This window comes from Oncorhynchus gorbuscha, linkage group LG16 (assembly GCF_021184085.1).
Source record: "Oncorhynchus gorbuscha isolate QuinsamMale2020 ecotype Even-year linkage group LG16, OgorEven_v1.0, whole genome shotgun sequence".
Lineage (NCBI taxonomy): Eukaryota > Metazoa > Chordata > Actinopteri > Salmoniformes > Salmonidae > Oncorhynchus > Oncorhynchus gorbuscha.
The window spans coordinates 82,112,267-82,137,061 of record NC_060188.1 but is presented as its reverse complement, the minus strand read 5'-3'; the positions used below and the strand labels follow the sequence as shown (position 1 = coordinate 82,137,061).

General features: G+C 40.7%; 1 protein-coding gene across 5 annotated transcripts in view; it reads right to left on the bottom strand.

Annotated features, from left to right (window-relative positions):
• LOC123999396 (tyrosine-protein kinase Fer-like) overlaps window positions 1-12,044 on the bottom strand; it is a 33,572-nt gene extending 21,528 nt beyond the window's left edge. For 2 of the 5 annotated variants that reach the window (XM_046305161.1, XM_046305166.1), the window contains exons 1-2: window positions 11,894-12,044; window positions 1,121-1,423 (exon numbers count right to left, since the gene is read on the bottom strand). In XM_046305161.1, the coding sequence (XP_046161117.1) occupies window positions 1,121-1,330 (210 nt within the window). In that variant the 5' untranslated portion in view covers window positions 1,331-1,423; window positions 11,894-12,044. Of the gene's footprint in view, window positions 1-1,120; window positions 1,480-1,654; window positions 1,779-11,893 lie in introns of those variants that run through there. The other 3 variants (XM_046305163.1, XM_046305165.1, XM_046305164.1) reach the window with 3 other exon arrangements.
• Window positions 12,045-24,795: the final 12,751 nt, after the last annotated feature.

Below are 24,795 nucleotides of genomic sequence, written 5' to 3'. Positions count from 1 at the left end.
AGAGGTAGCGAGAGAGAGAGGTAACAGCGAGAGAGAGAGGTAAGAGAGAGCGAGAGAGAGGTAACGAGAGAGAGAGCGAGAGAGGTAACAGCGAGAGAGAGAGAGGTAACAGCGAGAGAGAGAGAGGTAACAGCGAGAGAGAGAGAGGTAACAGCGAGAGAGAGAGAGAGAGAGGTAACAGCGAGAGAGAGAGAGAGAGGTAACAGCGAGAGAGAGAGAGAGAGGTAACAGCGAGAGAGAGAGAGAGAGGTAACAGCGAGAGAGAGAGAGAGAGGTAACAGCGAGAGAGAGAGAGAGAGGTAACAGCGAGAGAGAGAGAGAGAGGTAACAGCGAGAGAGAGAGAGAGGTAACAGAGAGAGAGAGAGAGAGTAACAGCGAGAGAGAGAGAGAGAGGTAACAGCGAGAGAGAGAGAGAGAGGTAACAGCGAGAGAGAGAGAGAGAGGTAACAGCGAGAGAGAGAGAGAGAGGTAACAGCGAGAGAGAGAGAGAGAGGTAACAGCGAGAGAGAGAGAGGTAACAGCGAGAGAGAGAGAGAGGTAACAGCGAGAGAGAGAGAGAGGTAACAGCGAGAGAGAGAGAGAGAGAGGTAACAGCGAGAGAGAGAGAGAGAGAGAGAACAGAGAGAGAGAGAGAGAGAGAGAGAGAGAGAGAGAGAGAGAGAGAGAGAGAGAGAGAGAGAGAGAGGTAAGCGAGAGAGAGAGAGAGAGAGAGAGAGAGAGAGGTAAGCGAGAGAGAGGTAGCGAGAGAGAGGTAGCGAGAGAGAGGTAGCGAGAGAGAGGGGGAGAGATGGAGGGAGTGAAAGAGAGGTTCAGCAAAGCACCATCTTCTATCTCACCTTAAAGACATTACTGATGTTGTCTGTGTTGACACTTGTGTCTAATTTTGCACGCCCAATTTTTCAGTTTTTGATTTGTTAAAAAAGTTTGAAATATCCAATAAATGTCGTTCCACTTCATGATTGTGTCCCACTAGTTGTTGATACTTCACAAAAAAATACAGTTTTATATCTTTATGTTTGAAGCCTGAAATGTGGCAAAAGGTCGCAAAGTTCAAGGGGGCCGAATACTTTCGCAAGGCACTGTATCTGTATTTCTGAATTGATATGCGTTTGTGTTAACCTTGGAGACGTTGCTGATATAGTCCATCTGGGAGCAGTTGTCGTGCTTGTCCACCTGCTGACTGATGTTTAGGAGGAGAGAGGCGTACTCCTTGTCGCTCTTCACCCGTAGCGTCATGAAGCGCTTCACTGTCTCCAGCAGCTTCAGCTCCCAGTCCTGCAGCTTCAACAGCCCATCGTGGGAGTTCCCCAGGTCCCGTCCGAACCCCATCGTCCCTCTCCCCTTTTCCTCACGACACGCTATTTAGTCTCACACTTCACCAGGCCGGGAGGATGGATAGTCACCCTCAGTTCTGCATCTTTCCTGGAAGGAGGCAAATAATTGGAGGCTGCTGAGGGGACGACGGCTCATAATAATGTCTGGAACGGAGTAAATGGAATGGTATCAAACATCTGGAAACCATGTGTTTGATACCATTCCACTTTTTCCACTCCAGCCATTACCACGAGCCCATCCTTCCACCAACCTCCTGTGAGGCACATACACAAACTATAATAAATGTGTAAAACATTTTGCACGGCAAATTGATAGCACCTGTCCTGGTCGACAAAGGCAAACTGCTTGTTGAATGTTGGTTAGTCATTAGTTGCAGACAGGTGGAAGGTTTTCTATGAATTAGCCTAAATAAAAGGTACTCCTAACCCTTTATAGACTGCAACAACCTTCTGATGCAAGAGGCAGAGTTTTCTGAAATAAAGACGCACAATGGAGGAAGGGGAGGGTGACCAGCTTAGTTTAGGAAGTGGGTGGGCCGACAGTGAAGCAGCCAAAACAAAATGGTAACAAATTCATGTAGGCTACCTAACCTCACCATCCCTCATCTCAGGTAACTATTTATAGGCCTACCACAGTAAGACATTGAAACAAAGTCAATAGAGACCAGAAACGGTAGCTACAGTACAACAACAGGAAGTAGGCTAGTCTAATGTGAGATAGGGACGTAAGCCTTCAGAGACAAGGCAGATTATAAAAAAAGACAGACAATCACTCTACCTCTGCTACTACTAGACTGCTTATTTAATCTGGCTTTAAACCTTGGGGGAAAAGCTTATTATCTCCAAGTCAGATGCTTTCTGTTCTGCTCCAGTGTCGCACACGAAAGACTTTTAACGTGCTGATAAATAAAGTAGACTCCAAGAACATCTTCAAACTTGAACTACCAGTTTTGGAAGTTAAATAGTGGGGCAAACATCATTTGTCAAAGATGCACTAAGCGCCCCCAGAGACTAGAAAAATGTGCCTTTCTATTGGGAATGATGTTGTGTATATCCCAGTCAGATCACACATGCCATCCCCACATGCCATCGCCTAATTGGAAGGGAACGTCTTCAAATAGTGTGCCTTGATCTAATATATGAAAACTCTTAATAGAACCCCTTATGAGAATGGAGCGGCTAGAATTCAGAGTAGTATAACCTAAACAAGAACAGCCTATAACCTAATCTGAAACAGCCTTATTCGGCAAGTAGACAAACTTGTGTCATAAATGGGTCATAGCATGAACACTAGGACAAGTACAACAGAGGCTACTAAAGCCAACAGAAAACGTCCTCCACAATCAGAAAACATTTTTAGTTCTGCATTCTCAAAATTCTAACAGTACAGAAGATCATGTGAATTGTATTTAGTCTGTTTGTGCAAAATCAAGTGGTATAAGTGTCAGTGACATGGCAGATGTGTTCACAGTCAAATATTCATTTATTCATTCACTGCCAAAGGAATTCAAAAGGTGTCATTTTACCACCCACGAGTCTCAGGCTATAAAAGAAGATGAGGGAAATGACTCCGCTGTGCAGAGTGAGCACTGAGACAGAGTTTATAGCTAATGTCTCTGCTTTATTCCAAAACCAGTTCAAAGTTCAAAATGCAATTACAGAAGCTGGATCAGATGCAAATCTTTCACAGTTGAAATAATAAACATAAACATAACCTCAAAAATGATAACAAACCCTATTAAACTGACACAGTAGGCTACTAAAAGTCGACTAGATAAGCAGGGACAGTGCCATTTTAGAAAAACCTTTGTTAACAATAGCAATGCAATTTTGTCAAACTTGATCACCTGTCCCTCACATTACTGTGAACACTTACATTCCCTTTAATGGTGGCTTTGAACACTTACTTGTAGCCAAAAAGAACACCACACAGAGCGTTTTCTAGAACACCCACTTTAAGTCAGATAAGAGAGGGATCATCTTCAGGAGCACACCAGGCTAGTGTTCAAGTGATCAGTGACCTACATAACTGCCTCCAACAAGCATCATGAGAAGAAGGCTGAAAGGAAACCACTACGTGATTATAATCAGAAAGACGTAGGCCTATTCAAGTCACGAGACACACTGAGTAGTCTACAATACGGAAATGCTTTGGGGCGGCTACCTATTCTCAAACATCTTAGGCTAGGCCTATATGACAAAAATCAAAAACTGGATAGTGGGTCATTGCACTTCTAAAAGCACAAGAAAGAAGATTTTGACACGGACCATCTCAGATTGTTCAGAAACCGTTTCTGTAGTTAGAAACAGATTAGCATTTATGCAACATTATTTTGTTGAAATATAATTTGTTCTCTGAGAAATTAAGCAAATTGATTGCACCCATTTGGCCATTGTAATTTATAGGATTCATATAATATTCAAGAATTGTAGTACCGAACATCTGATTTGGACTAAACTTTTTTCTAATGAGTAAGACATGAGGAGTCCAAAGAAGTGGTCAAAAGCCATCCACTGACCCCCCACACTAATAATGAGTATATATTCTCAGTTCTTTATGTTAGACAATTAGTATGGCGCTGCAGTTTGGAGCATTGTCTCTTCATCCTATATAAATGTATTCTCAGTGTATTTGGTGATGTTTAAAAAAAAATGATTGTTCAGAGAAATTAGTCATTGAAGTTGTTGGGTTTCAATTTGAAATTAAGCTAAGAGATCATTTCAGCAAAATAAAGTTGCAGGAATGTTCATCTTATCCGTTTCTAACTACAGAAATGATTTCAGAACAATCTGAGATGGTGGTTGTCACAGCTTGCTGAAATAACATGGAACAACCCTGGTTGTTTTGTTTTTTCATGTGAATTTTTGCAAGCTGTAGATCTAACTGTGAGCAGCCAGGTTTAGATCAAAAAACTAAAGACAGAAAATAAGTGTCAGTAACTGACAGATATGGAGACAAAATGTCATGAGTGGGTCACACTTCATATATGAAAACTATAGGCTATGGGACGGCAGCTAGCTAAGTGCACAGACACAATGCATACAACACTAAATACTTCCACCAAGCTAACCACTGTAGCTAGTATTGACATTATAATTAAAATCACAATGGATTAGTTTCCATAAAACAGATGCCTGTGTTAGCTGCCAAGTTAGTGCCGCGTCCTTAGCTAGCTATGTTGTGCAAGCTTGCGAATATGCTAATGTTAACTAGCTAGCTAAACATTTGGCTATTGGCTGGCACTGGCAGTATGGGATTATGGAGAGTGAATTAAATTGTTTCTTCATCATCTTGCTAGGTAGTTATCTAGCTGTGGCCATCTGGCTAGTATCAATAAGTGCTTTCTACAAAATAGCAACATTAGCGCAGCTAGCTAACATTGGAATCTAGACCATAATTAGGGGATCTGCCAGGAGCCAATCTTTTCTTGAGAGGAGGGTCAGGGGGGGGGTGGAACATAATTACAAATAATTTGTAGACTGCAAATTGGCCGCAAGATGCCCAAACATATAATATTTGACCCAAACAATAATTTCAAACCTGGCTTACATTTGTATTATTTGTACGTGTCTCCCTATTATGTGTGGGAATTTCCAAAATTATAATTATTTGGAGCTACTTTCCTGGTGTTTTCACAGTCATGTCCAACAATTTTATTTTATTTACCAAAAAAATGATATATCTAAATCTCAAAATGTTGGACACACCTACTCATTCAAAGAGTTTCTTTTTTTTTACTATTTTCTACATTGTAGAATAATAGTGAAGACATCAAAACTATGAAATAACTACATACAGAATCATGTAGAAAGCAAAAAAATAAAGTGTTAAACAAGTCAAAATATATTTTAAATTCCTCAAAGTAGCCACCCTTTGCCTTGATGATGGCTTTGCACACTCGTGGCATTCTCTCAACCAGCTTCATGAGGAATGCTTTTCCGGACAGTCTTGAAGGAGTTCCCACGTGTGCTGAGCACTTGTTGGCTGCTTTTCCTTCCCTCTGTGGTCCAACTCATCCCAAACCATCTCAATTGGGTTAAGGTCAGGTGACTGTGGAGGCCAGGTCATGCAGCACTCCATCACTCTCCTTCTTGGTCAAATAGCCCTTACAATCCAAAAAATCCAGAAAATCACATTGTATGATTTTTAAGTAATGAATTTGCATTTTATTGCATGACATACAGTGGGGCAAAAAAGTATTTAGTCAGCCACCAATTGTGCAAGTTCTCCCACTTCCTCCAAACACGGCGAGTGGAGTTTAGACCAAAAAGCTCTATTTTTCTGTCTCATCGGACCACATGATCTTCTCCCATTCCTCCTCTGGATCATCCAGATGGTCATTGGCAAACTTCAGACGGGCCTGGACATGCGCTGGCTTGAGCAGGGGGACCTTAATCCATGACGGCGGGATCTTAATCCATGACGGCGTAGTGTGCTACTAATGGTTTTCTTTGAGACTGTGGTCCCAGCTCTCTTCACGTCATTGACCAGGTCCTGCCGTGTAGTTCTGGGCTGATCCCTCACCTTCTTCATGATCATTGATGCGCCACGAGGTGAGATCTTGCATGGAGCCCCAGACCGAGGGTGATTGACCGTCATCTTGAACTTCTTCCATTTTCTAATAATTGCGCCAACAGTTGTTGCCTTCTCACCAAGCTGCTTGCCTATTGTCCTGTAGCCCATCCCAGCTTTGTGCAGGTCTACAATTTTATCCCTGATGTCCTTACACAGCTCTCTGGTCTTGGCCATTGTGGAGAGGTTGGAGTCTGTTTGATTGAGTGTGTGGACAGGTGTCTTCTATACAGGTAACGAGTTCAAACAGGTGCAGTTAATACTGGTAATGAGTGGAGAACAGGAGGGCTTCTTAAAGAAGAACTAACAGGTCTGGTATTCTTACTGGTTGGTAGGTGATCAAATACTTATGTCATGCAATAAAATGCAAATTAATTACTTACAAATCATACAATGTGATTTTCTGGAATTTTGTTTTTGTTTTAGAATTTAATTTCTCACAGTTGAAATGTACCTATGATAAAACAATTACAGACCTCTACATGCTTTGTAAGTAGGAAAACCTGCAAAATCAGCAGTGTATCAAATACTTGTTCTCCCCACTGTATATATTGGGGGGTTAAACCACCTGCTGCCCAGTTGGTGTGTCTGAGCTATGAAAGCCTTCACCTTTTTTATTTGACCTTTAATTAACTAGGCAAGTCAGTTAAGAACACATTCTTATTTACAATGATGGCCTACCAAAAGGCCTCCTGTGGGGACAGGGGCTGGAATTAAAAATACAAATAAAAAATTACAATTATAGGACTAAAAAACACATCACAACACTACATAAAGAGAGACCTAAGACAACATAGCATGGCAGCAACTTCTCCCTGACACAAAATGGTTGAAGGGATGGTGGACCTTCAAACATTTCACATGGAAGGGGTTCCTCCACTATCAGGCAGGTACGGATCAATACTTAAACTATAAGGCCTAGAAAGACAACATTGAAAAGTAAGGCTTGCATAACATAGTGAGTCACCCACAATAAAGAAATAGCCTGACTGGCCGCCTAGTGAAAGTGCAAGAAGAGAGAGTTATTTTTGATCAGACTTGTTGTGTCATGAATCTGATCACTTTTGACCAGTGTTTTCTAAAAGTACATATAGTAGTTAGTCAAATAGAAAAAGTAGCCAGCCGCCATCAGGGCCCAAATTGTTTGCAGAAGAAGCTACATTTTGGTGGCCTCTGGTACATTCTAATGCCTTGATTTCATCTGAAATACACAGCTAAATGATTGAATATTTTGTCGAGTTTACCTCCTAGATTAGAAAAATGTGTTGTGGTATTGTGTAGAAAGACATGACTTTACAATTTTAATTACTGAAAATGTATATATTCAGTTTATTTTTGTTTTGGATACTGTCTAGGTCTATATATGATCAGGACTACTTTTTAAATAAGAGAACAAACCTATCTTCTCTTGAGATTAAAGTTTGATTTACAGTTTTACTGCAAGATATGAATTACCACAATGATGTTTCTTCTTAAAATTACATATTTTATTAAAACAGAAAAATTAAGTAAATAAACCATATTATCTTTAAAAATAAAATGTATGTTTTTGATTTTCCTGGTTTCCGTTTCCTCAGTTTTTCGCTCCAGAAAAACCCCAACACTTTTTTAATAGAACATCCAATTTTGTTTTTCTAAGTCCACAACAATGCTTAACCCACATCAGGAGACCACTTTTGAGGTCTGGGAAAAATCAGATCAATTTTGATTTTGGGATGTAAATTACCCTTAATTTAAGTGTGCAACTAGCAAGAGGCTGTTGTTTAACAGTGTTTACAAAACAAATACCCACTGGATTGATGAAAATAATCATGATATCATTCTGCCAGGTAAGCTTAGGCTACTTTGTATCAACATTTAATTGAGAAGGTTTTTGGGAAAGCCTTTCCATCTACCAGAAGACCGTTTTCATTAGCATCCTCGCTAATGGCTACACAAAGTGGTAGACATGTGCACTACGCACACACACTCTTGTTGCTTCTTCAGAAAGTTGCAGGAAATATAAATCCCTGAGGCACTCTGTTCATGTCTTATGATACATTAAATAATTTCCCCAATTTTTCTATACATTTCCAGTTGATTTCCTGCTAAGGTCAGTAAATGTTTGAATATTGTTGAATTCCATTTTAATGCCTGGATTCCATGAGGGCACTAATTGTCATATTTGGACTACTATTCATGCAGTGATGATTCATCATCTTCATCAAATGGTTTTCAGATTTCATCTGCAGATAAATCGCCAAAAATCCTACCAGTAGCAAACGCAAATTAGGGAGCCAAATAAACAACTCTCTCACCGATGCGATTCGGAAGGCTACACTGACTGACAATACGAGACATTGTCTGGAATTCTAGGAAAGTAAACCTGTCAAAGGAATATAGGATATGGACTTTATTCAGTCAGTTCGACAACTTTTATAAACTAATCAACACTTGCTGTTCAATTGTCAATCAACTCACAGTAAATAGCCTACTACGCGCCACGATTCCGCGTGCCTGGCCATGTGAAACACGCCAAAAAATAATTAATGTGTCTAAAAACAATAATTAGGCTAAGTCGTAGATTGACCTATCGTTAACACTTACATTACATGGGACATGCAAATTCACAAGCATCATGCTTACTCTCCCTCCTCCGTGTAAAGAAATACAACTGCAACCAGAGATATGTACGGTACCTTCAGAAAGTATTCAGACCCTTTGACTTTTTCCACATTTTGTTAGGTTACAGCCTTATTCTAAAATGTATTACATGTATTTTTTTCGGAAAACTACACACAATACCCCATAATGACAAAGCAAAAAAATGTTTAAAAAAAACATTTACATAGGTTTTCAGACCCTTTACTCAATAATTTGTTAAAGCACCTTTGGTAGCGATTACAGCCTCGAGTCTTCATGGGTATGATAAAAGTTTTGCACATCTGTATTCGGGGAGTTTCTCCTATACTTCTCTGCAGATCCTCTCAAGCTCTGTCAGGTTGGACAGGGAGCGTTGCTGCACGGCTATTTTCATCTCTCCAGAGATGTTTGATCGGGTTCAAGTCCGGGCTCTGGCTGGGCCACTCAAGGACATTCAGACTTGTCCCGAAGCCACTCCTGCATTGTCTTGGCTGTGTGCTTAGGGTCGCTGTCCTGCTGGACGGTGAACCTTCACCCCAGTCTGAGGTCCTGAGCGCTCTGGAGCAGGTTGTCATCAGGGATCGCTCTGTGCTTCGCTCCATTAATCTTTGCCTTGATCCTGACTAGTCTCCCAGTCCCTGCCCCTGAAAAACATCCCCACAGCATGACTCGGCCACCACGCTTCACCATAGGGACGGTGCCAGGTTTCCTCCAGACGTGATGCTTGGCATTCTGACATGCACTGTCAACTTTGGGACCTTACATACACAGGTGTGTGCCTTTCCAAATCATATCCAATCAATTTAATTTACCACAGGTGGACTCCACAATAAAGTTGTAGAAACATCTCAAGGATGATCAATGGTAACAGGATGCACCTGAGCTCAATTGAGTCTCAGAGCAAAGGGTCTGAATACTTTAAAAAAATTGTAAACAGAAATACCTTATTTACATAAGTGTTCAAACATTTCAAAAAACTTGTTTTCGCTTTGTCATTATGGGGTATTGTGTGTAGATTGTTGTGGACTTTTTATTTTATTTAATCCATTTTATTATAAGGCTGTAATGTAAAAAAATGTGAAAAAAGTCAAGGGGTCTGAATACTTTCCTAAGGTACTCTTATATAATGACAGAATGCTCATGTCTCTGCCCTATTAATAGGAGTCAATGTCCCTAAGGCAGGAAGGTAGGTGACATGCTTAGGTCCAAAATAAGTCCATAGAAACAAATTTAGCAGACATTGGACAGATTTTGGAAAGAGTGAAACGTCTCGCTTTGCCTCTCTGCTGCGTCTGCCTGTAAATCACTTGCTTTGTGACTTACAGGCACCTATCCTATCAATAGATCGCTAAAACCTAAAACATTCATATCGTTCATTCTAGCGGGAGAGGGCTCGACGGACTAGCAAATCGAAACTTTTACATCAAAAGTTGCCTAGTTAAAGTTGCAATATGCAGAAACCACTCCTTCATTTTCAGGTGGTTCAAATTAGAATAGTTTGCGATAAAATCGAGCAATGTATAATGTAGAGTGGCATTGTACCATCTAAATCGCTCTTAAATATCTTTTCAATAAACAAAAAGTGTTTTCACCTTGTGTACAAAACCAAAAGTAAAAGATGCAAAAACTAAACTAAAGAATGGGAAGCATAGAAATAGAGCATATAGAATAGATCTACCAATTATTTTACTTGCTTTCAACGAGAATGACAGATCTATAACACATATCCATGTGAATTTGGTTGGGTCACCCAAAAAGTTGCTTTAATATGAAATGGAAAATGTATCTGGCTGAAAATTAGTCTGTAACCGGCTGATTAGCCGACAGACGGCGCTAATGGAAAACACTGCTTTGACCTGACAGTGTCTCGTGACACAACAACCAACCTTGGGTACAATAAAGACATTCAGCCAGTAGCCTACATTTTATAAGCCCACAGCTGTAGAAAACTTGTCAAACAACAAGTCAATGACTTGAAGATGAACAGCCATCTCAATTTCAGTAAATTGGTGGCCACAATGCCATTCTTCACATCTGGGTCTCCTTCTCTAACGTGTGCCACAAATTGTGAGTCAAACCGTGTAGTTGAAGTTGTACACAGGAGTATGACAGTGAAATGTCTTCTTAATGTGATGTTGTTATAATCCTCTTTCTCACCAGCAATAACACAATTAGGGTGGGTGATGGGCTGGCGGAGGGTACCATCAGTGGGAGTTAGCTAAACTCAACAAGGATTTGCTGCGCGCTACAGAACAGCGGTGGTGGTACTGCTGCTCGAATACCCCATCAGAGTGAGCAGTCTTGCAAAGGAATGTCCTCCTCATTCGGTTCACTGCTGTGGCATTAAAAGGTCATGGAACACAAGGCTGACAGACATAAACAGTGTCCTGATTATTTTCTAGACTTTATTTCATATCTAGCGTATGTTTGTAGCTTAATGTAGGTAGTAAGTGTATGCAAACACTGTTAGGCTACGCTATTTGTTAGCTAAATGCAATCTGTTAGCTATGATGGGAGAGAGAATATTGGACACAGCTGGCTAAGTGTGACAAGGGGTTTTGTAAAGTCCAGTTGGCTGGCTGTGAAGGTTTTCTGTAGCTGCATCCGTTTCATACGCCCATTTCGTGGCAATCCACGATACAGTACTTTACAGCACAGCAACTGTTTCTCAATAACACTGGCTATAATGTCAACAAGTTGTCATAGATGTCAAAACCATTAATGGAATACAATAACAATGAACTGTTTGAAAACTGACAACATAATTTGCACTTTCACCTAAGATGGCCATTGAATACATGCCTACATGTTTCCCATCCTGAGGAAAGTTGTTGTGCATCAAAGGCATTAGAACAGAACATGCGCCAAAGCTCCTAATGTGGATGTGCCTCTTCTGACCAAACACGGTCCAGTAGCTAGCTAGCATGAGTAGGCTAAGCATCTAAATATCTGAACATAATCTGATTCACATTGTCAAGCTAACTAACTAGCAAACTATTTTAGCATTAGCAGTTAGCTTGCTAGCTAGCTAACGCTACCCACATTTAGGGTGAAAACTGTTAACTATGTGACAACAAAAGTTTAATAAATAGGGTCTGCTTTATTATAAAATGTTCCTATAACAATATCATGGGGAAATTAAAGGGAGGGCGGTGTTTGTATTAGCTATTACCTTGCTGGCTAAACCGCTAGGTAAAGATAGCTATTCCTGCTAATTTCGGTTGTCTGGACATTTTTTTTCTCCTAAGGAAAAAAATCCTTAACCATTGCTCGAAAGTGTTTGTTCTCTAGCAAATATACATCAAATCTACAGGATCCCATTCAAATAGTCAGTTGATACAATCAATGACAGACTGCACTCACTTTATTATGATAGTTTCTTTTCTCCTGTTATTTCCCCTTGTCTCCTGATTTCTTGGTATTCCTCTTTTCTTTTGCTCGGCTGCCGGAGCTGGGATTCGGGAGGGGTTTCCGCTCTGGCTCTGTACGGGTCTGGTCTACCATAGGGCTATGACGTGTGTGTGTGTGTGTGTAAAATACGGTGTGTTTTAGAACGAGATAGAAGTGGTTAAATTACACAGCTCTGCTCCTGACATACATACATGCAAGCCCCAACGTCCATCACATCACACACTCACAAATCTTACAGCTTCACTGCGCTCCATATTTGCCCCTCTCTCCTTCCTACTCCTATGACTTCTTGTGTTTTTGGGGGTAAGAAAACACATTAATAGCTATTCATTAACTCTTCAATAGGCTACAGTCCCCTCGAATTTATGAGTAAATTGTATGGAGGCATTTGTTCAGGTAGCCTAGTGGTTAAGGGCGGTGGGCCAGTAACCGAAAGGTCGCTGGTTCGAATTCCTGAGCTGACTATAGGTAAAAAATCTGTCGATGTGTCTATGAGCAAGAAACGTAACCCTACTTGCTCCTGTAAATCGCTCTGGATAAGAGAATCTGCTAAATGACTAAAATGTACAGTTGGGAGGCCTACTGTAAAGAATTATTATCAATCATAATTGACAAGGAACAAACTAAGAGTCAATTAACCTATTACTTGGTGAGAGTCTATCAATTCTAGCTAATAACTTTATTTTACCACTTTCAGTTGGAATAGACTACAGTAGTAATTTTGCCCAATACATACACTATAAATAAGCTCCCAAGGGTTCCAAAACTGGGTTGGGACTGGGACCATATACACCACCGTTCAAAAGTTTGAGGTCACTTAGAAAGAAAATGACATTTTTTGTCCATTTAAAATAACATCAAATTGATCACAAATACAGTGTAGACATTGTTAATGTTATAAATGACAATTGTAGCTGGAAACAGAAGATTTTTTAGGAAAAATCTACATAGGTGTACAGAGGCCCATTATCAGCAACCATCAATCCTGTGCTCTAATGGCACGTTGGGTTAGCTAATCCAAGTTTATCATTTTAAAAGGCTAATTGATCATTAGAAAACCCTTTTGCAATTATGTTGGCACAGCTGAAAACTGTTGTTCTGATTAAAGGAAGCAATAAAACTGCAATAACACTAGTTGAGTATCTGGAGCATCGGCATTTGTGGGATTGATTACAGGCTCAAAATGGCCAGAAACAAATAACTTTCTTCTAAAACTCGTCAGTCTATTCTTGTTTTGAGAAATGAAGGCGAGAAATTGCCAAGAAACTGAAGATCTCATACAACGCTGTGTACTATTCCCTTCACAGAAGAGAGCAAAATGGCTCTAATCAAAATAGAAAGAAAAGTGGGAGACCCCGGTGCACAACTGAGCAAGAGGACAAGTACGTTACAGTGTCTAGTTTGAGAAACGGACACCTCACATGTCCTCAACTGCAGCTTCATTAAATAGTACCCGCAAAACACCAGTCTCATTATCAACAGTGAAGAGGCGACTTCGGGATGCTGGCCTTCTAGGCAGAATTGCAAAAAGCCATCTCAGACTGGCCAATAAAAATAAATATGGGCAAAAGAACACAGACACTGGACAGAGGAAGATTGGAAAAAGGTGTTATGGACAGACTAATCTAAGTTTGAGATGTTCGGATCAAAGAAGAACATTTGTGAGACTCAGAAAAAAAAATATGCTGGAGGAGTGCTTGACGCCATCTGTCAAGCATGGTGGAGGCAATCTGGTGGTCTGGGGGTGCTTTGGTGGTGGTAAAGGGGAAGATTTGTACAGGGTAAAAGGGGTCTTGAAGAAGGAAGACTATCACTCCACTTTGCAACGCCATGACGCTTAATTGGAGCCAATTTCCTCCTACAACAGGACAATGACCCAAAGCACAACTCCAAACGATGCATTAACTATTGAGGGAAGAAGCAGTCAGCTGGTATTCTGTCTATAATGGAGTGGCAGCACAGCCACCAGATCTCAACCCTATTGTGCTGTTGTGGGAGCCACTTGACCGTATGGTACATAAGAAGTGCCCATCAAGCCAATCCAACTTGTGGGAGGTGCTTCAGGAAGCATGGGGTGAAATCTCTTCAGATTACCTCAACAAATTGATAACTAGAATGCCAAAGGTCTGTAAGGCTGTAATTGCTGTAATTGCTGTAAATGGAGGATTCTTTGACGAAAGGACACAATTATTCCATTAAAAAAAAACATTTTATAACCTTGTCAATGTCTTGACTATACTTCCTATTTTAACTTATTTCATGTATGTTTTCATGGAAAACAAGGACATTTCTAAGTGATCCCAAACTTTTGAAAAGTATTTTATATATATATTTATGTTTACGTTTTTTATTTTTCTAAGTCTAATCTCAACTTTGAACAACCATTTCTTATGTTGAGCAGAGCGTCCACCAAAGGATTTACCAACTCATATTGTTGTATGGTATTAATCCTTTCCATGTTTTCTGGCAAGGTGATCGTCAGAGCCTGTGACAGTGACAAAGACAGCAAGGCCCGGAGGTGAGAAGTTTTGAAAATAATACTTCATGAGTCTGTCTTTATGTTACACCGCCCCAGGTCTATTTGCTCTTAATATCAGATATTATTCAAACAATGTGTTGTGCAGTTTAACTTCCGTTACTCTCCTCGCCCCGAAACAGGGACCCTCTGCACACATAGACAACCACCCTCGAAGCATCGTTACCCATCGCTCCACAAAAGCAACGGCCCTTGCAGAGCAAGGGAAGCAACTACTTTAAGGTCTCAGAGCGAGTAACATCACCAATTGAAACATGCACCACACTAACGAACAGGTGGTGTCAACAGTATAAACCACACTGTTCGTTCACAGTTTAGATTTCTGTGTACTCCTTTTAGAAATGCTCATTTGTAGCCTATTCACATATATACTTTTTTTAAAAACTTTATTTAACTAGGTAAGTCAGTTAAGAACAAGTTCTTATTTCAATGACGGCCTAGGAACAGTGGGTTAACTGCCTTGTTCAGGGGCAGAACGACAGATTCGTACCTTGTCAGCTCGGGGGTTCGAACTTACAACCTTTCGAACCTATTCCAAAGCACTAACCACTAGGCCCCATGAATGTACACAATGTGAAGAAACCCTATTTATTCAACTAAAAACATTCTAAAGCAAGTCAAGTAAAACATTGTTGGAACAGTGTTGTTATGTAGTGCGAGGCTACTGCTGCTCTGCTATAAAACTGCACCTGCTGCTATAGCCTGAACAGCCGCTAGTGGTCACTATTTACCCCAAAAAACAGGTCGACCTCTAGCCACTGGTCAGGCTATTTGATGCTTTCAAGACAACTAGGAACCCTTGAAAAAACGAGGTCAAATCATGACGTCAGTGATCTTCAGGTTGGAAAGTTGGAGCTCTAGAAAGATCCCAGAGTTTCCGACTTGGAATCTGAGTTGGATGACCGTTCAAAACGACGTTTCCCAATCAAAGCGTGTTTTTTTTCAAGTTCTCAGTTGTCTGGGAACTGGAAACTCGGAAATCTCCGACTTCCCAGTTCCCAGTTGTTTTGAACACAGCAACTGCTCCTACTGATCCGCTAACGAAACATGATTAATGTATTACACAATCTGTTAAACTCTGACTACACTGCCTATTGCTATTTTCTGTGTTGTTTCCCATAGAGATCCTGGTGAAAAACAACAGGGAGAAATACACAATCACAGCAGTAGCCTGAACAGTCGCTAGTGGTCACTATTTACCTGTATTATCAAACATGTTATGGAGAATGCGGCTCACAGTCAGACTGAAAGAATGACTAATATTGTAAAATGATTTCATATCATAACAGCCTCACCTGGAGGATGCATAATTTATTGCAGCTTGAAAAAACACCAGTGGTGCTCCAACCAGGAAACAAAGGTATCCATTCCCTTTGGTAGAGATCTGATCTCTGATAACTTCATTACTTCCGAATAGACATAACTTTCTTTGTTTGGAGATAAACAGCTTCTATCAGTCTCTTGTTCTCAGCTTTGATGCACCTGTACTGTACTCCACCTTCTAGATGATAGCAGGGTGAACAGGCAGTGCCTAAGGGGACAACAAATTTATTCAGCCCCCTGAGGTTGAAGAGGCACTGTTGCGCCTTCTTCACCACACCGTCTGTGTGAAGAGACCATTTTAGGTCATCAGTGATGTGCATGCAGAGGAACTTGAGGAAAATATATTCTCTTTGCTGCAGTGTTTATCCATTCACTTACAGCCTGAAGTGTTTTATCTAGCCAACACGTCGTACCATGCATAACATAAAGCTTGTGTAATGTCAATCATATTTCCTCGACCTAATGCACTTCTAACTACAGAAATTATGTTGTAGCAGCACAGGCCGCCAAATTCTAATCTTTTGCCCAATGATTGGTCTTTTGACTATTCAGATCAGATCTTTTGCCAATAATTGGGCAAAAGATCAGAATTGAGCTTCCTGTGTAAACGCAGCCTTAGTGCAGTAGCCCTGAGCCCCTGACACAAGACACTGGGAACATGCTCATCACCAGCAGATGAACACAATAAGTCCAGTTCTGCCCAGTGACAGGTAAAAAAAAACACCTGAAACTTTTTAAATACCTGGGCAGAATGATCGACCATGGAAGTGTATTTGACATGCTCTCACTGGTCACTGCACATTTCAATTACCTTGAGTCCATTCTATAGGGTTGTGTTGGTCTGGATCTCTATTTTTCAGTCAAATTTCCTATCTAATGATTTCTTTCTTTAGTATTTATGTCTACATTTGCAGCTACAGTGTCATTCACTTCCTTTTCAAAGATAGAGATTACCATCCCACTGTGCACACACTGGTTGAAACAATGTTGTTTCCACGTCAGAACCAATGTGGAATATACATTGAATTGACTTCTGTGCCCAGTGGGATTTTATTTTGTGAGGGAAGGGTTGAAGGAATTCTTGCTTCAACAATAGGGTGTGATGCTATTGTGAGTAATGACAAAGCAGTTTAGGGAAACAACATTGCTGTATAAAGACTGATAAGTTAGTATTTGTAGAGGTGTGTCACTGATAACAGTTCACATTGAGTTCAGGGTCAAATTGTATAAGTGCATACACCCTTATGTTATACTAGGTGAATTGTGTTTCCCTAGTAGTGAGGACTTGTGAAGACCAGAATCAACATCCTCTGTATAAGCAAAACAGTTGCTTTGTGAGAAGGTGTTAAAGTTCACAGTTGGCCCTTATGTAAGTGACTACTGAAAAGTACCAGTGGCCTGGCTTTGGCTCCAAGTGAGAGCAGGTCTACTGAGTCCATGACCCAGTGAAACACGGGTGCCGGCCCGCATAGATGGGAACAGAAAAGTCTGAGACTTGGGGTAAATGCTGTATGGAAATGCTCCATTATCACAGGACCTTAAGACCTTTGAGGATTTCCAAATGACACACCCAATGTTCGAGAACCCTGTTCCATATTTAATAGTGCTAAAGTGAATGACTATTAATTATAAGACTATAAGGAAGTAAACAACATCATTTGACCTGTGTTAGTGTCACACAAAGGTGTCCAGCGCATATGGACTAAACCCTGTTATCAAATTAATGTCCAAATAAAGCTGTATAGATACACAAAGGTTCTCTATCTATTGAGGTTGTGGACAGGTGCTTTTATACTGATAACAAGTTCAAACAGGTGCCATTAATACAGGTAACAAGTGGAGGACAGAGGAGCCTCTTAAAAAGAAGTTACAGGTCTGTGAGAGCCAGAAATCTTGCTTGTTTGTAGGTGACCAAATACTTATTTTCCACCATAATTTGCAAATAAATTCATTCAAAATCCTACAATGTAATTTTCTGGATTTTTTTTCTCATTTTGTCTTTCATAGTTGAGGTGTACCTATGATGAAAATTACAGGCCTCTCTCATCTTTTTAAGTGGGAGAACTCGCACAATTGGTGGCTGACTAAATACTTTTTTGCCCCACTGTACCTGCTGGAACGTGTGAAACGGGTGGGTGTTGTTATCGTGACCAGTGAACTGAGATAAGGCGGAGCTTTACCTAGCATAGACTTATAGATGACCTGGAGCCAGTGGGTCTGGCGACGAATATGTAGCGAGGGCCAGCCGACTAGAGCATACAGGTTGCAGTGGTGAGTGGTATAAGGGGATTTGGTAACACAACGGATGGCACTGTCATAGACTGCATCCAGTTTGCTGAGTAGTGTTGGAAGCTATTTTGTAGATGACATCGCCAAAGTCGAGGATCCGTAGGATAGTTAGTTTTACGAGGGTAAGTTTGGCAGCGTGAGGGAAGGAGGCTTTGTTGCGAAATAGAAAGCTGATTCTAGATTTCATTTTGGATTGGAGATGTTTAATATGAGTCTGGAAGGAGAGTTTACAGTCTAGCCAGACACCTAGCTATTTATAGTGTCCACATATTCTAGGTCGGAACCGTCCAGGATAGTGATGCTAGTCGGGCGGGCGGGTTCGGGCAGCTCATGACGTGCCTTATTTATATTACAGCATATTGGATGACTGTCATTCATATTCCATTCACCCAGCTCAATGTAACATCGATAGGTTTAGGTCACTACATGATACTCAAATTTTCCCTATAGCCATGAGGTTGTTAAACTTTTCTCTGTGAGTAATTAAGGTGACAGACAATGACACATTTTAAATGTTTTAAATGTAACTAGGCAAGTTAGTTAAGAACAAATTCTTATTTACAATGACGGCCTACACCGGCCAAACCTGGACAACGCTGGGCCAATTGTGCGCCACCCTATGGGACTTCCAATCACGTCCGGTTGTAATACAGCATGGAATCAAACCAGGGTGTCTGTAATGACGCCTCAAGCACTGAGATGCAGTGCCTTAGACCGCTGCGGCACTCAATACTGCCTTGCACACTTGCCTGCATCTAGCTGATCATGGGTGCAATAGCGGTTCGTGGGTAAAATCACTGGGAAGGTAGAGAAGAAAATAGCCATATTACAACCTGTGTGTTGTGATAATTGCGTTGTTTGCTATATAACCTGTTAGTTCATATGCCTTGTGACCATGATATATAGGTCTAAAGGCTGAGACAGTAAAAAGACACAGTGGCAGAATAAATTAAACCACATCTTTGTTTCATCACAAAACCGGAGCGCAACCACTGTCCAGTGAAGTCCACAAAGCATATTGCATGTAACAACCAGTTAGTTACATGACCTACAGCATGGTCAAGCAAGTTAATGTTTCCGTCATTTTCGGCCCACTGACCAACTATTGATTTAGAACCACAGAGAGTTATCGCAAGTCGCAAAGAAAACAGAAGTTGCCTCCACTATTTCAGCACCATTTCAACTTCATAATCATCAAATCACCCATGCGTAGTCTAATACAGTGACAACTGAAATATACCTAAAACAATTTAGTCCAATCAACGTAAGCTAAATATGATGTGGCTGTCCATGGTTCTGATTTGTGTGTGTGTGTGTGCGTTGACTCGCCCCATTTGTAGAGTGCCATCCACCTCTCTTTCATGTCAAGGAAACTGTCAATCGCTCTGTCATACAATGCACACTTTTATTTTTTGTTCTCCAAGGCTACCTGGCTAAAATGCTTACTCGTTAGTCTAACTTCCTTTCATGGGCAACGTTAGCTAGTTTACTTTAGCCTTCTACATCTAGCTACATATTGAACTTCCATCCTCTCAGGTCAGGGACACATTTAATTAATAGTTTGATCAGAATCTCAGTTATACAGGTAACCATTGGCCAGTATGGAGAATAAAAGTAAAACCACAAGTCCAAATCCCTATCTCCATCCATGGCTAATTTAGGGAGGGGGGCAATTTTAGCTAGCTAGCCACCAGAGGACAACAACACAACCAGATGCAACAATTCAAGTTGTTTCTGCCAATTACATATGCTCTTGATGTGATGCCAAATCCAACCTGGCTTCCCTTGACACTTTGTTTTTGGTGTGCCAGGACCATTCACACTTGACCTCTTATACTTTTTTTTAAATTAAGGGAGGCCAAATACTCGCTGGCTTCCCTTGCATTCAATGCTAAGGGCGGCAACTATGTCATACTCTTTTGGACCAGACAGCATCAGATAGATGGCCTACACATACAGAGACAGAGGGGTGCTGTTTCGCTCGCTTGGATGTTTTCTCCAGTGAGTTATATTCAGCCTCTTGCAAATTGAAGGAAAATAATGAAACAGAGAGATGAATGCTACGTTATTTGCTATGTTTTTTGTTTTGTCAATTTTTTGAGTAATCCATGAATACACACCACTGCTAGCGTGTAATCATTAGTCCAAAAATTTGCAAACAAGAGTTTCCATTGGACAAATACAGATACGTTTCTCCCTGTTTCGTTCCGTTTGATTGTGTTTAAGAAATGTTTTCAACAGAATCGGCGGAATGAACACACCCCTTATCACCTGCAAACACAGTTAACTTTCACAGCAGCCACATACAAACAGCATGATAATTTTGCTCGTTGAATTCCTTCTCACATTTACACTCTTCCCCTTTCACCTTTTCCCTTCACTTGTAAACTTTAGTGCACAACCCAACAGTTGTCTGTGACCAGGCGACAAAAGTTTTCCAAGTAAAACCTTCCATACCTGCTAAAACAGCCTACATCATTGTCACCATATTAGCAAATGCCATAGTCAAAACAGCTACTAGAACTAACGAATGAGTAAAACCGCTACAATCAATCAGTACAGTGTACAGAAAGCAGTTTAGCAGTTAAAACAACGGGCCCCGTTGGCAATAAATAAATTAAACCAAAAGCTTATGTTGACATGGAAGAGTTCCAGTGTTGGATAGCCATAGCCAGCTAGCTAACGTAACATCCCTCTGTGAGCCAGGTGTTTCAGTAGACTAAACTACGTAGCTGCATTCGTTAGCTAAGTAAGTGAAAAAGATACAACGAAATATAGCTCGCTCTCTGTCTCCCTCTCGATTGCTTCTCCTTCATGTTTGATTAAATTAATTTGTTCAAAACTGTTCAACTATTTTCTTTCGCTCTCTCTTTGACTCAACTACTCAGCAAATGTTATGCACTGCAGTGCTTGCTAACTTTAGCATATGCTTTCAGTTGTAGATTAATTACCTAATATTTTGATTGGGTGGACAACATGTCAGTTCATCCTGCAAGAGCTCTGATAAGTTGGAGGATGTCCTCCGGAAGTTGTCATAATTACTGTGTAAGTCTATGGAAGGAGAACCATGGGCTTCCTAGGTTTTGTATTGACATCAATGTACCCAGAGGAGGCAGAAACTAACTGTCCTCTGGCTACACCACGGTGCTACCCCAGAGAATGCTGTTGAGGCTAATGAAGACCTTTATTACAAATCAGTATATTTGAATCAATATTGTAAAGTGACTGTTCCACTGGATGTCATAAGGTGAATGCACCAATTTGTAAGTCACTCTGGATAAGAGCGTCTGCTAAATGACTTAAATGTAATGTAAATGTCATGTGAATATATTTAGCAGTTTTATTGAAAACGTTTTTAATGTTCCACTATTTTATTTTTCTGAAATTCACTGAGGATGATGGTCCTCTCCTTCCTCCTATGAGGAGCCTCCACTGCTTCACACTAAGATAAATAAGTTACAGAATCATATCTCACAAGTCAGGATGTGTCATTTCATCATTCAGAAAGCCAAATGTCACCCAGAACTTCCATATGAAACTAAAGTGAATAATTGCACATCTCATCTCTGTCCCATCCAACTACCTCATCGCCACACTGTATTTATTTATCTTGCTCCTTTGCACCCCAATATCTCTACTTGCACATTCATATATACATATTTTTAGATATACACATATTCTGCATATCTACAATTCCAATGTTTAATTGCTATATTGTAATTATTTCGCCACCATGGCCTATTTATTGCCTTTACCTCCATTATCCTACCTCAGTTGCACATACTGTATATAGACTTTTTCTACTGTATTATTGACTGTATGTTGGTTTATTCCATGTGTAACTCTGTGTTGTTACATGTGTCAAACTGCTTTGCTTTATCTTGGCCAAGTCAAAGTTGCAAATGAGAACTTGTTCTCAACTTCTACTGTACCTGGAGCATCCTCACATGCAGTACAAACAGGGGCTGTGTCCTTCCCATAAACTGGCAAAACAAAAGAGCCTCTGTATGTAGGTTTACATTAGTCCAGATACTGCAGCACATACTGTAAATACAGAGGGCAGAGATCATATTTGCATATCAATCTCGTGGCTCAGCATTGGTTCACCCTGTTGTGTACACAGTCCAGGTGGTGAATACAGAAGGAAAAAGAAGCTCCCGCACACTCGTCCATTGTGTTTGTTCCATAACATTCAGATAGACAGGGTCACTTCAACTCTGGCTCTCAGTAGAGAAATCAGGCTCTCTCAGAAACTGGACAGTTCGCATGAAAACAAATTTAGTCCAACCTTTAAAGCTTGAAAAACATGTTTTTAGAGAAGCATGTCAGTAGCTAGATATCCATCCAATTGGCGACAGATTTTCATGCAAATATTCTAAAATCTGCATAAAAACATTATCCGCATTCTCCCACCAGAGATGTGTTTTCATTAAATTGACTTGTTGCAGATAAAAGGCTGTGCGTGATGACGTAGTACACATACAAATAACTTTTGTGTTTATATTCCCATGTATATAAGGGCCCTCGGAGTGTGGTGTCAGGAAAATAACCTCACACTCAACGTCAACAAAACTAAGGAGATGATTGTGGACTTCAGGAAACAGCAGAGGGAACACCCCCCTATCTACATTGATGGAACAGTAGTGGAGAGGGTAGTAAGTTAAGTTTCTCGGCATACACATCACAGACAAACTGAATTGGTCCACCCACACAGACAGCGTCGTGAAGAAGGCGCAGCAGCGCCTCTTCAACCTCAGGAGTCTGAAGAAATTTGGCTTGTCACCAAAAGCACTCACAAACTTCTACAGATGCACAATCGAGAGCATCCTGTCGGGCTGTATCACCGCCTGGTACGGCAACTGCTCCGCCCACAACAGTAAGGCTCTCCAGAGGGTCAGTGAGGTCTGCACAACGCATCACCGGGGGCAACCTACCTGCCCTCCAGGACACCTACACCACCCGATGTTAGAGGAAGGCCATAAAGATCATCAAGGACAACAACCACCCGAGCCACTGCCTGTTCACCCCGCTATCATCCAGAAGGCGAGGTCAGTACAGGTGCATCAAAGCTGGGACCGAGAGATTGAAAAACAGCTTATATCTCAAGGCCATCAGACTGTTAAACAGCCACCACTAACATTGATTGGCTGCTGCCAACACACTGTCATTGACACTGACTCAACTCCAGCCACTTTAATAATGGGAATTGATGGGAAATTATGTAAAATATATCACTAGCCACTTTAAACAATGCTACCTAATATAATGTTTACATACCCTACATTAGTGGATGGGTATGGTAATACTTTATTTTTCTGAAACACATCAACTGGTGGAAAAGAAAAATTAATTCAAACATAAAATATTAACAAAATGTCAACCTGGACCAATGAATATGACACAAAACAATGTGCATATAAAAGCCAATACTAAGATGTCATATTGAGAAAGTGACTGCAAATGCCCGGCAAGGCTGGTAGCTAAGCTGTTAATAACCGAAAGGTCACTGGTTCGAATCTCTGAGCAGACTAGGTGAAAAATCTGTTAATGTGTTCTTGAGCAAGGCACTTAACCGTAATTGCTTATGAATAAGAGTGTTTCCTAAATGACAGACATTTAAATATAAGGCAACTCTGACATTTCCAGATACAGTAAACATCAGGGTCAATTCCATTTCAGGAAGATAACAGAAAATCCTATTCAAATTTTCGTTATTGCTTCAACTACTTCGTTATAGAGGTTTTAACGAGACATCACTTGACTTGATTTAAAGAGAAATTACAGAGCCAAACAGTAACAGTTATTTCTTTGGAATGACAAAGAAAAAACTGCTAATTTATAAAAATGAAATATCACACTTACATAAGTATTCAGACCCTGCACTCAGTACTTTGTTGAAGCACCTTTGGCAGTGATTACAGCCTCCAGTCTTCTTGGGTATGACACGACAAGCTTGGCACACCTGTATTTGGGGAGTTTCTCCCATTCTTCTCTGCAGATCCTCTCCAGCTCTGTCAGGTTTGATGGGGAGCGTCGCTGCAAAACTATTTTCAGGTCTCTTCAGAGATCTTCGATTGAGTTCAAGTCCGCACTCTGGCTGGACCACTTAAGGACATTCAGAGACTTGTCCCGAAGCCACTACTCCGTTGTCTTGGCTGTGTGCTTAGGGTCGTTGTACTGTTGGAAGGTGAACCTTCACCCCAGTCTGAGGTCCTGAGCACTCTGGAGCAGGTTTTCATCATGGATCTCTCTGTACTTTGGTCCATTCATCTTTCCCTCGATCCTGACTTGCACTTGAGCTCAATTTCGAGTTTCATAGCAAAGGGTCTGAATACTTATGTAAATAAATGTATTTCTGCTTTTTAATACATTTGCAAAAAAATTCTAAAAACCTATTTTCGCTTTGTTATTATCTAGTATTATATGTAGATTGATGAGGAACATGAATTATTTAATTAATTTTAGGATAAGGCTGTAACGTAACACAATGTGGTAAAAGGAAAGGGGTCTGAATACTTTCCGAAGTTGATCAGGCTGTGGCCTGTGAAGTGCTGTCACACTCATCTTCAATGGCTATACGAAGTTGCTGGATATTGGTGGGAACTGGAAGATGCTGTTGTACACGTCGACCCAGAGCATCCCCAACATACTCAATGGGTGACATGTCTGGTGATTATGTAGGCCATGGAATAACTTTATTATTGAT